General features: G+C 55.3%; 1 protein-coding gene across 5 annotated transcripts in view; it reads right to left on the bottom strand.

Moving 5' to 3' along the window:
* MED27 (mediator complex subunit 27) overlaps positions 1–14,671 on the bottom strand; it is a 248,821-nt gene that overhangs the window by 39,355 nt on the left and 194,795 nt on the right. For 2 of the 5 annotated variants that reach the window (XM_040482702.1, XM_040482699.1), the window contains 2 exons: positions 11,918–11,995; positions 9,168–9,750 (listed from right to left, as the gene is read on the bottom strand). In XM_040482702.1, the coding sequence (XP_040338636.1) occupies positions 9,616–9,750; positions 11,918–11,995 (213 nt within the window). In that variant the 3' untranslated portion in view covers positions 9,168–9,615. The other 3 variants (XM_040482700.1, XM_040482701.1, XM_040482698.1) reach the window with 3 other exon arrangements.

Consider the following 14,671-nt stretch of genomic DNA (forward strand, 5'->3'; position numbering starts at 1 on the left):
GCCGTCTGGCCTTCTCCCATTCGACGTGCGAACCGTATCCTGGTGACAAGCACCAGTATGCAGTAGGCGCACAATAAATACCTGGTGTGGTCCTTCGCAGGACTCGTGCGCCTGCTCGGCCAAACTACTGGCCCGATTCCCAGATGAATCCAGGCTCATGCGGACCACGTAACTGGCCCACGGTCGCCTGTCTAGGGGCAGAGCAGAAACCCAAGCCCGGCTTTCTTTCTCTTGCCAACATCTGGCAAAGGTTACTGAGTGCCCGCGCTGTGCGAGGGGACAGACCAGTGCCCCGGACAGACGCAGTCCCTGCCTTCCGGGAGCCGACACTCTCGTGGGTGTCAAGAGGGCGCGGCTGACGGCGTCCAACGCGAGGGCTGCTCGGAAGAAACGAGGAAGGGGGCGGGAAGGGATGGGGATCACTCCCACAGCGAGCGGTCGGGGGACGCCTGCCCCGTAGGGTGACTCTCCCCGGAGGCTGAAGGGAGCAAGCCCGGGTGACATTTTCCGTGGTCCCCTTCAAATCGAAGCGGAAGACGATTTGGACTCAAGCTAACAAATACCGTAGCCGTAGACACGGTAATCTTTGCCACCTATCGAACACTTCCTATCTGTGGCCCGTTTCCAGGGTATTTACATGATGTGTGGGGTAAACGACTCCGGCAGTTATTTGAGAAAAAAAACAAACCTAAATCTCGGTGATTTGCCAGAATAAAAGGTTTGAACGTTTACTTCGCTCACACAAAACCCACCGCGGGGGCTCCTGGTGGGGAGGCTCACCCGGGCAGCCAGCTCTTCTGTGGGTCCGGACCCGGGGATCCGGGATCTTTCCATCTTGTTCCGTCGCCGCGTGTCACTTCCGATGCTGCCTCAGAAAAGGCAGAGAGAGCAGGGCAAACGCAGGCCTTCTTTTGGCCACCTCTGAAAGGGACACAAAACTGGGGTGCACACCCCGCAGCCCTGCTTAGACGCAGGGGGGCCGGGAAATGTGGTCTGTCGGGTGCTCTGGGGCAGGAGACGGTTTGGACGGGCATCGGCTTAGCGATCGGGAAGAAAGCGCGCGACCACGTGCGAGCGCCGTGTGGCTTTCGGGAGGAAGAATGTCTGGGCTGAGAAGAACAGTCCAGAGGCCGGGGGCGGGGAACTCGCTGGCGCTCCCAGGAGGGAAAGGATCCTGTTCTGGAGGCTCTTTCCACTCCAGGCCCCGGGCCCCCGCCCCTTCCACGTTTGAGGATGGTATCCTCCCAGAGGAAGGTGACAGGAAGCATGAGGCCCAGGTGACGGGTGAGGACAGCCCCTGTCTTGAGCGCGGGCCCACTGCAGTCCGTGGGCTGGTGCTCCACCCCTCCCTGGGGTCCTGGAGCAGGCGCTGAGGGCAGGAGGGGAAGGGGGGAAGCCAGCTGGTTTAAACGGCTTCCACATCCAACAGACCCTATGCCCTCAGGGCTCTCTGGGTGGCCTGGCGGTCCAAGAGGCTGGGAGCTGTGTGTGGGGAATCTCCCCCAGGAAGCCCTCCTGGATTCCCTCCAGTCGCCTCACACACGCTTGCTTAAGCGTCAGGACTCGGCACACTGCCACGCATCCGACCACAGGCACGAACTGCCTGTCTTCTGGGACAGGGAGGGCCGGAGCTCCCCTGGTGTCAGACTGCTCCTGACAGAGACGCTTCCCCGAGCACTGCTACTGGGCTGTCACTGCCAACGCTTTCATAACCTGTGCCCCAGCGGGATCTATTTCACCCTGACACGGTAGGCCAAGTGGTATCCCAAGAAGTGTCGGGGTAAAGTGGAAAAGCGTAGGCTGAGGGCCGCTTGGCTGTGGTCCTCGCCGTCGCTCACCTGCCGGGTGAGTGAGGACGGGTCTCCAGGCCTTGGACGCTCTGACGGCCCATCAAGTGCACAGGCTGAAACAAAAGGCAGCTAAGGTCGCTGCCAAGATCGGAGATCAAGATCACTGCCAAGATCAAGATCGGAGATCTACACGGGGCTGTAAGTCAAGACGGAGGGAGAGTGAGAGGGAGAAGGAGGAGAAAGAAGAGGAGGAGTGGGGTGGGACACAGAGGCGGCAACAACGTTCTGAACGGCAGAATGCTGGTCCCCTAAAACCCAAACAGGTTAGACTTGACACCAAAGGCATGATGCGTAAGTGGAAAAAACGGACAAACGGGACCTCATAAGAAGTGAGTATGTGTGCTCTGTGAAAGATCCCCTGAAGAGGATGAAAGGCAAGCTACAGCCCGGGAGAAAATACGTGCACGTCACATGACCGACACAGGATCCGCACCTAGAATGTAAGAGGAACTCCCAACGCTCAACAGTAAAAGATCATCCAAGTGGAAAATGGGCAAAACACATGCACAGACCTTTCACCTGGGCTGATACACACATGGTAAATAAACAGGCCCACGACCGGCTCCTCAGCAGCGTTAGCTATTTGGGGGTGGGGGGCCAGGGGGGAGGTTTGCAAATAAAAAGCACACTGAGCTGGTGCCTCACACCTGTCCAGTGGCTAAAACAGGAAGTGGCGCCCACGCCAGACGCCGGTGGTGATGTGGAGAAGCCGGATCCCTCAGACTGCTGGCGGGGAAGTCAAGTGGCACAGCCACTCTGGAAGATGGTTTGGCAGTTCCTTTAGAGCTGAAAACGGACTTACGGGGCGGCCCAGCGATCGTCCTCACGGGCGTCCACTTCCACGCAGACACATGCGCACAATGCTCCCGGCAGCTTTACCCCGAAGAGCTGCAAGCCGGAGGCTCCCAACGTCCCCGCGTGGATAAACGGTCGAGGTGTGGTGACACACGGCACGGCATATTCCTTAGCGATGAAGAAGAGTGGTTGGCTGATATGCACAATGACCTGGGTGAGCCACAAGGAGACGAGGCTGAGCGACAAAAGGCAACCTCAGGAGGAGACGCGGTGCGTGATTCCAGGCATGTGACGCCAGGTGACAAAGACGGTCACGGAGATGGGGAACGGATCGGTGGCTGCCTGGGGACAGGGATGGGGAGAGGAGGCGTGCATGGCTAGAAAGGGGTAGGACGAGGGGGTCTGGACCGTGGCAGTGGTTCCACAAAGCGGCACCAGGGCAGAGGGCTACACACCGACACGCACAGCGTGTGTGGAGCTGGTGACGTCTGGATGAACTCTGGGCACTGCACCAACGTCAGCTACTGTAGATGTGAACACCGGGGAGGGGTGGGGGGCGGCTGGCGAAGGGCACACGGGCCCTCCCGTACACATCTTTGCAACTTCCCCTGAACGTACAATTACTGTAAAATAAAAAGCTACAGGAGGCCAGCAGGAGACTCATGGTCTACGCTGTGGCCATCGGACACTGGAAGGCCATCGCAACCCAAAACTCAGGACAAAGCAAATGAAACAAACGGGACCCCGAGGGCAGTGTCACTCCCGAGGCAGGAAGAGGTTCGGGACAGGCTGCTGACCATCCACCAGAACAGGCTTGCTTCCCTTCAGAGAGAGTTTCTGCCAGACCCATGGCCGCCCAGTTAGAGACCACATTTCCCAGGGGCCCTTGCAGCTGGGTCTGCCATGTGACTGAGTTCTTACTAATGAAGTTCAAGCGGAAATGACACGTGCCAGTGCTGGGTCTGGGTCTTACAACATCGGGTACGTGTTCCCACGTATCCTTCCCTTGTAGTGAACTTGGAAGGGGCCGGTGGCCCAGCTGCCACCATGCAGACCGCGTCCTAGGCCAGGCGGTAGGGCGACAGGGTAGGAGGAACAGGATCGCCGAGTGGCTGCACCCAGCGGAACAGTCCTTTAATCGGAACCGCCCCCTCCTTGGGGGTTCAGGGCAAGAACAGTGTCCCCATTTTTTTTTAATTTTTTGTTTTTAATGTTTATTTTTATTTTTGAGACAGAGGGAGACAGAGCGTGCGTGGGGGAGGGGCAGGGAGAGAGGGAGACACAGAATCTGAAACAGGCTCCGAGCTGTCAGCACAGAGCCCGACGCGGGGCTCGAACCCACGAACCGCGAGATCATGACCTGAGCCGAAGTTGGACGCCTAACAGACTGAGCCACCCAGGCGCCCCCCAGAAGGGTCTACATTCTTTAAGCCACTGTATTTTGGGGCCTCTGCACTAGAGCAACTTAGCCTTTGCTAAACGGGAAAAAAAGAAAGCAGGTTTCAAAACAGAATACGGCAGGATCCTATTTTTGGCAAAAAAATGGGATGCGCACAAACATACCCATATGAGGGTCTGGAAAGAGATACAGCAAAATGCTCTGTTAATTATCTCTGGTGGGTGGGAATTATGGCTATTCTTTTCTTTGCTCGTCCACATTCTCTTAATTTTCCATAAAAGGAACACATGCGTCCCTCTAGTAATTAAGAAAGCAAGCTGATGGGAGACAACAGAGGTAGGAATCAGGGAACTGGGACAGTGCAGTTAAGTAACAGTCCATCCCACGGCGTGGGGGCTGACGAGGTTCGCTGGTGTCCCCGGCCGGCTCCCAGGCTCCTGGCCTCTGTCCTCCTGCCTCTCTCCCTGAGCCCTCTTCTCTCACCGCCCCCCTGTCCCCCCACCCGCCCCGAGGGACACGTCACTCTTTTGTCTCTGTCAGGCTTGGACAAGCACGGTGCCACTGAAGCCGGCTGCCGGCAGCACCCGCCAGTTCAGCCAGCACCAAACCACAGCTCATATGGTCCCAGAGGACGGCCAATCTCCAGTGGAAATTTCAAACTCAGTTGGCACAGAGACAGGCTGGAGCTGTCCTCGAGTAACTAATCATCTTAAAGCTGCCGAGATGGCGCTTTACCTGGATGTGCTCGTGAACTCTAAGGTTTGTCTCTTCCAGCACTAATGACAGGGAGCGGCCAACCTGCAATTTAAAATTCAACTTGAAAGTGATTTTTGAGGTTCCTTTCCGCTAACTGAAGGAGCCGGGGAGGGGATGGGGGCGGGGGGGGGGGGGGGGGACGATGGCAGAGACGGGAGAAAGAAACCCGCCTGTCCTAGAAAGTGAAGCCTGATTATTCCCCCGAGCAGGCGCAGACAGACCGCAAGGGCTTGACGGCAGGCAGGCTCGCCCACAGCACCCCTGCGCCGGCTCGTCTTCGATGCGCGCGTCGGGCAGGCCTGAATGAGCTCCGAGCAGGTGCAACGGAATCGGCCCACCCTTTCCTGTCAGATGCAGGACAATTAAAGTTCACCGAGATCATCCTGGGCAGAGATGCAGAGGCCGGGAGGCGCAGACAAGCAAGGTGAATCGTTCTACCTTGTCCTCTCTCCTGCACACCCGATGGCCTGACGATGCCTCCCGTCAAGTTGGCCAAGGTTCCAGATCTTGTGAGATCCTGGTGGTGAGGCTGATGTCCCTTCTCCTCCCCACGAGGGTGACCTTACGAGGCTCTCGATTTAGCATCAGGCCCGCACTCCTGACAGTCTTAACGCGATGGAGAGTTTGCACGTTAACACTGAAAGATCACCATTTCGTGCCTACGGCTTTCCGTCGATGGTGTGAAGTAGAAAAATATCACTCGATACCAAAAGGCCAGTTCCCAATTTAGTTCAGGAAAAAAAAAAATCTGGACAACCCTGCCCAGATTTCCTCATTCCGTTCTGTCAGGTCCTAACGACCGCCCCGCTGACGAGCGGTCACCCGGCCGGCAGACGGCACAGGTACCTGCCTCACGGATTTTCACGGCACAGGGGCACGCGCAGGACCGAGATTTCTAAGTTCGGGCCCAGAGAACTCAGGTCCCACACCGCGGCAGAGCGGGGACCGGCCCCTTTGCCTCTCAGGAGGCGGCTTTGCCGCGAAGCAGCCACCGCGCGTGGTGACGAGGTCTGACACCCAGCCCCTGGGTAGACTGCTGCGTGAGACCCTCACCTGGTTCCGTCTGTGCGACGAGGGGAAACAGCACGCGCCCACTTGGGGTGAGGCACCTGGCCCAGAGCAGACGCCGAGCTGTGGGGGTCACGACTAAGTCACTTACTGTACCTGGTAGGTCTGGCTTAGAGGTCACCTTGGACAGCCTACGTAGCATCTGGGCAGCACGCTCACTGATGGCCACGCTCCTATCCGCAAGAGGCATCAAAGGAGGATTCCGGAACCTGATGCCCTCGCTCCTGGGGCAGCAGGCCTCCCGGCCACCCTGCAACTGGTCCCGACGTACCCCCAGTCCCTACCTGTGCCGACTTGGGGTCAATACATTGTCTGGATTTTAATGGCCGACGACAAAGCCAGTCTCCCTCGTGTCCGTCTCTCAAGCCGCCAAGCATTCGTGGATTTGGCGCAAACAAGCTCGTCACCCTTCCAGCCTCGCTCAACTCGCCAGACCTCAGTACGACTTCCTTTCAGCTTTCCCCTCTCAGGACCGAAGAGCAGAAATGCCAGAGATGGGAAGGCCGTGGTGGGTGACTGGCCCGGCCCTTGTACTTCTCACCCCCCCCCCCCACATTTAATTTGGGAAAGATTTTTTTTTTATTTTTATTAAAAAAAAAAATTTTTTTTTAAACGTTTATTTATTTTTGAGACAGAGAGAGACAGAGCATGAACAGGGGAGGGGCAGAGAGAGAGGGAGACACAGAATCGGAAGCAGGCTCCAGGCTCTGAGCCATCAGCCCAGAGCCTGACGCGGGGCTCGAACTCACGGACCGCGAGATCGTGACCTGAGCTGAAGTCGGACGCTTAACCGACCGTGCCACCCAGGTGCCCCAGGGAAAGATTTTTTTTTAAAAAGCATATATATATATATCATGTATATGGAGAGAAAAGTATATATGTATATGTAAAATATATAGAGAAAAAATACATAAAATATAGAAAAACAGAACAGCTAACATCACCCACATATCCAATGCCCAGCCATAGTTCATTATCAACTCATGGCCCATCTTGTTTCATCTATAAAACCCCACCCCTGGGGTGCCTGGGTGGCTCAGTCGGTTAAGCGTCCGACTCTTGATTTAAGCTCAGGTCGTGACCTCACGGTTTGGGAGATCGAGCCCCACATCAGGCTCTGCGATGACAGCACTGAGTCTGCTTGGGATTCTCTCTCTCCATCTCCCCCAATCACCCTCCCTCTCTCTCTCCCTCTCTCTCTCTCAAAATAAATAAATAAACTGAAAAAGCCCCAAACGCATCCCTCCAGCTCCCCTTTCTCACCATCACTGTCAGCCTTCATCTCACAGAAGCGGGAGCGGGGGTCATACCAAGGAAGGGTGAGCTGTCTGGGCCCCCAGCACTGGGGGCAGGTGGCCAGGATTCAGGCCCTGGCTGCGCATGCCTCCCCGGTCGCACCCCCACCCCCATTTCTGCTGTAGCCACGCTTCAGCTGTGCCAATATTTATTTAATGTTTTTCCTCTAATGGTCTCACTTTTCTGCCTAAATACACTTGTTCAAAATGGAAACTTTATACCTTCCCCGTAAATGAGAAACAAGCATCGTTCGTCACGAATAGAAGGTGTCACTGAGTAGGACAAAGAGAAAACAGGGTCAATTAAGCAGAAGCTCTTGCCCGCCCCAGGCTCTGGACTCAAGGCCGGCTGGCTCGCTCTCCCGAAAACAGGGGCTGGCAGCAGTCAGAGCCCCTGGTTCTAGCGAGGACCCTTCTCCGATCTGGGCAATCCGGAGGATCCAAACAGCTCTCTCACAAGGCGATCTACTGTTCATCTCATCAGTGCCCCCCTGCCCCCCAACGCACTTTTCAAAGTCGCTGGTGGGTGCTGGCAGCCATGATGCACTTGGCCCTCCACGGGCTCCAGCGTGGTCACAGCCGGTCACACCATCATCACTGCACGCGACAACGCGCACTGCAGACCCGCAGAGGTCAGTCTACGTGCCGTTCAAATGTCTCCCAAAAGGTGTGCAGCAGTGAGATGACATGTTATCACCTACCCTGTGTCCTCAGTTCTGTGTTTTGTCCCAGAGCAACAGACAAGCGTCTCACGAGACCAAAGAAAGGCAGCTACCCGTGAGTCAAAGGAGCGTGTTATGTTCTGTTACCAGGGGCCGGGCGAGGGGATCGTCTGTCCCACGCTAAACAGTAAAACTCAGGCGGGAGAAATCGCCAACCCCCTTGGAAGACATGAAAGGCTGGTGTGACCGACTCATGTGTCACACAGGATTCTCATTAAGGCCTGGGCCACGGTTTAATTGGCAGCCTGTTTTTCTTTCCTAGTGGTTCATGAAATAATGGTGCCTCTCATGAGCGACAGCATCTTGAACGTGACGACCATGGTATTTAGTCTGGAATCTCTGGCTGTGTGGGAACGTCCCCGCTGCCTCCCATCACACCTCCCCAGACGGGGCGCCCATCTCCTGAACGGGGTCTCTCAGACTTGGGCCCACAGCAGAGTCCCCCGGGGCGGGGCCTGAGGCTCTGTGTTTCTAATCTGTCCCCAAGTTGCTGCCGCCGCTGGGCCACGCCCCAAGCGGCACTGTCTTATCCTTTCTCCATCACTGGATCCTTTGTCCTCAGCTCCTTTAAGCCTGGTAGGGGCAGGTGCGAGGGCCTAAGCGGTACCAGAAGTCACCCAGGAACCACTCGCTCTTTTGGCCACCTCAAGACACCTCTGCCGTCTTCGTTGCAAAGGGAACATTTGTAGCGTAGGCTGGGCCGGAAAAGCTCTAGGAAGCTCCCCCATCCTTCAAGAGCTTCGCCCGGTCTTATACATTTCTTCATACAAACAGGTTCTAGCTTTTGATGTTGGGGTCAAGGCCCTGAATGTCCTCAGCAAACTGGGCTGGAATCTGTTCACAGTAACGTTTAGGACAAAACCTGGGACCTACGAACCAGGTACCCCCGTCACGCCCGCTCACACGCGTTCTAGCTGCCGACACGGGCAGACTCCTTTCCCTTGGGCATGCATGTGCCACTGGCTTAGTAAAAAGAAACATCTGTGCGCTTTTTCCTCAAAAAGAACAATCCGTTTTTCAAACTGCAAAAACATCTTTGAAATGGAATATTTGCCAACACTGTCCTCTCTCCTAAGCAAGAAGCAAGAAACTGTGTCCTCAGAAAGAACAAGGTTTTAAATGCAGACATTCCTGTTCTTTTTTCTTCAAAAGGCCCAGATCTGCCCACATGTTCACTACACTGAATGTGGAAGGTGCTTTAAGAGATAGGAGACAAAGCCTTGTCCTGGGTACAAAACGTTTACTGCTTGTGTGTGTGTGTGTGTGTGTGTGTGTGTGTATATATATATATATATATATATATATATATATATGTTAAAAAAAAAGTTACAAAACAAAACGCCCAGCATGACAGGATGTACGGACATGGGCTTATTCAGACGATAATGGCTCGTGAACATGACTTAGAGCACAGGCCCAGGAGGATCATTCGCCAACACACAAGGACGAGCATGCTGCGTGAGTTCCTTACTCTGAGTTCTAAAAGGTTTTCTCTGCCTTCCGTTTACCACCTGCAGTGGGTAATTAGTCCCATCAAAACGAGAAGGAATCTGTTCCGCAAGTGGCTCAGCCTTAAGGTAGGACGTGCTGCACTACGCACGGGGAGGAGTGGGGTGCTGGAGTCTACGCGGTGAGGACGGGGCCGAGCCATCAGGCTGACCGAGGGATCCAGGGATCATCTGGGAAGGTGCGGGGCAGAGCCTGGAGGCTGGCCCGGGGCTGGGGCGGGGTCACTGGCGGCAGGTGTCGTGGAAGGCTTCGAGGGTTCGGAAATCCCTCCACGTGGGGGGCAGGCCATCTTGTAGAAACTTCCCGCAGCGCTGGCACGGAGCCTGGAACAGCTTTATGTAACTTCGTAACCAGGTCTAAAAAGAGAAGTGAAGAGACAAATAAAAGAAATGGGATCCGGGAGCTTCCAATGTCATCCTTCCTGTCGAGCCTAATGATCTCGAGGCCAGAGGACTTAAGCTGGCTGTGCCCCAAAAGATAGCCTGTGACTTCACAGAAAGCTGCACGCGCCATCCACAAGGTCGTAACACTGCTGGCTGTCACTTCTGGAGCTCCCCCTGCCCCTCCCTACTGAGGGAGTTTTTAAAATAGAAATTCCTGCTCTCAGGGGCACGAAGTCCTCCCACAGGAGTGGCCGTGCCCTAGCGCACAGCCCGTGGCTCGGGGCCACGCGTAACCACGTTTCATTTCTGTGTCCCGTGTCTCCCGACTATGCGTACTGATGTTCTCGTTCGCTACCGAGAAGCGGGCACAGACACGTGTGAAGGAAGACGTCGCGTCGATGACAATGCTCGAACCCTCCACTGAGGTCAACGTGCCTTCCTTCTAATTTGATTTCAGAGGTCATCACTCACTGTCACAATGTGGCCCTTTGCACCTGCGGGGGGGCGGGGGGACAGCCTGGTGCCATCGGGTAACATAATAAGCGGCAAATACACCCCGGAGTGGTTCAGAGAGCAGAAATCTCTCGGGCATCATACATAAGGATGAGGCTCCCGTAACTCAATTCCCAAACTCAAGGAGATTCGCTACAAAAAAAAAAAAAAAAAAAAAAGAAAACTCAACCCAACCCACACCCCGCAGCAAAAGGCTTGCGAGCAAGTTAAGCACGTTCTCACTGTGACAGGGGCACGTGAATCTCATCATTTAATGTCCTCCCGAATTACGTCCATAAGAGAAAAGTGTTCTTTGAAGAGGCAGGTCGAGTTTATCGATACAGATCCTTCTGTCTTCGTCGCAGCCGCCTTCGTGGCGGCAGACCGTGGCCCCCCGACACTGCCCCCTTCCAAAGGCCAGGTGTTTGAGGTTCTGGCAACAAACGTGAGGGGGTCGATGGATCACTCAGCTAAACTCTTTATCCTCCAGTGCCGATCAAATGCAAATGGTCCCCGAGTCCCAGGGTCAGTTGCCAAAGGGAAGCTGGGCACGACACGTGTTAGGTTAGACGGCGACGCTCGGTACGCGTCCGAAAATGAGGAGCCTGCTGGAGGCTGTCGGCGGAACTGTCCTCCAGACACACGAAGGAACCACGACGCGCACGGCTCTGCGGACTGCCCGGGCCTGCTTGTCCGCCCTCCCCAGCACCGTGGGCGCCGATCGAGAGGTCGGGTCTGTGTCTTCCAAGAAATGAGCGGCAGGTTCTCTGGGCAGCTCACTTCCCGAGGCCAACCGTGACGGGATACGCGGGCAGCGCCACGGCAGCTGGCTGTCAACACGGATTTGGACTTGCGAACAGGTAGGTCTTCTGAGTAGGTCTCCAGCTGGCAGCCTTTCGAGCATGAGCGGCAAAGGGAGTTTCAGCCGCGGTGAAAGATGGGCGCCTGCTGAGGTGAGGGCACGAGGCCGCGTCGGCACGATGCTGGAACAGCTGCCGGTTCCGTCAGGATCTGGTGCGGCCGGCTGACGGCCCTGCTCGGGCCAAACGGGGGTCGCGGGACAGATGTGGGCCGCAGCACGCGTTTGACTCAGCCCTGGGGTGGTGGGGAGTCCTGACTTGCGGCGTTTGCCGATTTCCGTGGTGTAAACCTTGGGGTTCGACTGCAAGCCACCGACGGTCGAATAACCGGGTTGCCAAATTCCGCACGCTTCACGGGAGCTGGCAGGAGCCAACTCCAACACACCGGCGCAACGGCCGTTTGGCTCTTTTGGGGTCACTCCCCATCCCGAGCTCCACGTCTTGGGGGCACCGCAAGATGTATCTTCGTCACTGCTACCTGCTCAGTGCCAAGCACAGGGCCTGGCATGGATTAGGAGCTCAATAAATATCTACTGACTAAATCAATGTGGGGAAACAGTGTTGGGAGATCACATCTGAAACCACCATTTGTTCAGCACGATAGAAAACACCGGTTAATTAAGTGGGAAACGGTTTCTCATAAATCCCTTCCCCGTTTAAAGGAAGCATCGGTTCTACGCTGGCTGTTGTGGGGCCCTGGCCCACTGTGAGCTGCGTTCTGAACTGCCTGTTCTTACTGGGAGGGCACCAAGGTTTCCGTAGGAGGCTCAGCTCTGAAGCCCACTTACCATGAAGGATCTGACCACGACGTCTGGCATCTGGGGCAGCTGATAGTGGAGCAGGGCGGTGGTGGCGTGGTCTGTCACCTGGAACCAAGGACAACGAGTGGCGTTAGATGCCCCTCCGAACCAGCGCAGAGAAAACAAAACCAATGCATTCCCTAGATGGGATAAACCAGTCTGCCTCTGGACGCCTCTTGGAGGAAAGGACATCTAGAATACGATCGGAAGTACGAGAATTAGCGAAGTTGGCGGCGGGGAGGACGCAAGTGTTCGGGCCTGGAGGCAATGGAGTTGAGTTCCAGCGATGGAAAACCCTGGCGGGTGGGCGGGAGCACCTGTGAGGGGGGCGTGGCCACAGGCCAGCAGAGAGGCACAGACCCGGCGGGCCACGGAGAGGCTATGGAGCCAAGTCGCTGCAGGGAACGCTGCATGAACGCAAAGGTTCTCCAGCTGTGCACATTCGACTTCATGTCGTTTTCTGAGACGTTTACTCATTTGTTTTGCAAGAGAGTGTGAGCTGGCGAGGGGCAGAGAGAGGGCGAGAGGGAGAATCTCAAGCAGGCTCCGTGCTGTCAGTGCAGAGCCCTCCTGGGGGCTCGAACCCATGAATCGTGAGATCACGACCTGAGCCGAAACCCAGAGTTGAACGTTTAACCACCTGAGCCACCTCGACTTCATTTTTGCAATGGAACCCTTTCTCTGGCAGGGTAACTGGTCTTTCTGCTTTCTGTCATTCTCATTCTGTCTCATAATTTGTAGTCACAGAGATTGTATGACCAGGAATCTGGTAATTTCTGATCTTTCTCTTGGGCCTCAGTGTTCCTATTACCTTTCTGAGGAGCCTTGACGCTCAAAGTGTGGTCTTCTCTCCAACAAAAGTTGTGGCCTATTTATGGCATCTCGGAGGGCCACACCCCCCCCACTGTCCCCAAACTGGAGTAGAGGCTTTGCCAGCAGGGCCGAGGGCATGAATGCCTCAGGTCTACTAGAGGCATTCGGTGACCAGACAGAACGCACACTGGCTTGAAGCCCCAGCACTGTCCGCTGACCTTGATTCGAGTACTTAATCTCTCTGGGTCTCAGTGTCCCTTCTGGAAAACAAAGGACTAGTTTCAGCTCCCCTGTAGTTCTGAAATTGGACACCACAAATTGCTAATGCCTGCCATCAATCAGCAAGTTAATAGACTGTACCTAATTTGACAGTTGTGTTCACACTCGTGGTTTATCGGGTGGTCCTCACTAGGGATTCTCGTCATTATGAATGTTGTGGTTGAAAAACAAAACGAAACAAAAAAAACCCCAGATAAAACGATCACCTTTGTGAGCAAGAGTAAACATGGGTCTACGCTGCGTAGATGCCTCAGTTTTCCAGCTGTCACCAGAACAGTAAGGGACAAGCAGCAGTGGGGTGAACTGATCAGGTGGAAAGAAACTCGAAAGGCTGCTCCAGGCCCGCAAGGCAAAGCTGCACACGATCTGGAAATCAGTCCTGCTGTGTCCACACCTAAGGCCAGAGAGGCCACACCCCAAGGTGGAGGGTGTAGGCCCCCTAGCTTACCTGAGCCTCACTTTCTCTAAATAAATGGCTGTGCGTGTGAAGCACACCCCGTCCAGCCACAAGGCAGCCCTGCCTCTCTCCCCTCCCTCTCCGCTCCTCCCGCCCTTGGGTTGGGCACTCTTCCCTTGCTGGACTTTCATGGCCTGCCTGGTGGCTGGTGAAGCCACAAGGTGATGAGCTCTATGGGGACAGGGATCATGCCCATCTGGTTCGTGGTACGTCCCCAAGGCCTGGAACATCACCTGGCTGGCATCTAGCAGGAGCAGGTGCTCAATACACATTTGTAGAATACAGAAATAAAAATGCCACTCGCCAGGGGTGCCTGGGTGGCTCAGTTGGTTAAGCGTCTGGCTCTCGGTTTTGGCTCAGGTCACGATCTCACGGTTCGTGTGTTCGAGCCCCAAGTCGGGGTCTGTGCCGACAGGGCACGGCTCGCTTGGAATTCTCTTTCCCTCTCTCTCTGCCCTTTCCCTGCTTCTGCGTGCGTGTTCTCTCACCGTCTCTCTCAAAGTAAATACATGAACTTAAAAAAATAAAAATAAAAAAAAAAGTGCCCACTCACTGACGGCCACATACCAGAAACACCTGCCCTGGCTTTCTCGAAAGGACAGCTATAGGTCGTGGATCCAACATGGCTGAGAAACTGTCACCGAAGTGACTTTCAAGAGAAGTGGTACTTACTCTTTCAAGTGCAGACTGGTTTTATTTTAAGCATTCCTGACAGACAGCCTTCTAAAATGAGCAATGCTTTTTTTCTTTTTTCTTTTAAACAGTAGTAATGATAACTTGGCAAGAAGGTGGGTGGTGACTGGGGGGGGGGGGGTGAGATTAATGGCTACAAAACACAGCAAAGCAAACTGGGCCCCACGGCCCCTGAGCTTGGAGGCTGGTTCTTACCCACCCAGACCCCTTGCCAAGCGGGACAACCCATGCAGGTGCCCCTCTGTGGGCTATCACATTTGCCATTACGAAGGAAATTTCCGGAAGAGGGAGTTTCTGGAGCATTCTTACCCCAGCGCCTACTACCCGTTTCAGTGTTTCGAGCAAGCTCGGCCCCGCACATCAGTTGCTGTCATGGCAGGGAAGCCAGGCGAGCTGTCCACTGGCTCGGGCTGCTCCTCGCCCAGGACACGGAAAGCTCATCGGCGGTCCCAGGAGGCCTCTGGGACAAGCCTAGGTCCGTCCGTCTCAGCAGCGTGAGC

This window comes from Herpailurus yagouaroundi, unplaced genomic scaffold, assembly GCF_014898765.1.
Source record: "Herpailurus yagouaroundi ecotype Mexico unplaced genomic scaffold, PumYag 160, whole genome shotgun sequence".
In the NCBI taxonomy this organism is placed as follows: domain Eukaryota; kingdom Metazoa; phylum Chordata; class Mammalia; order Carnivora; family Felidae; genus Herpailurus; species Herpailurus yagouaroundi.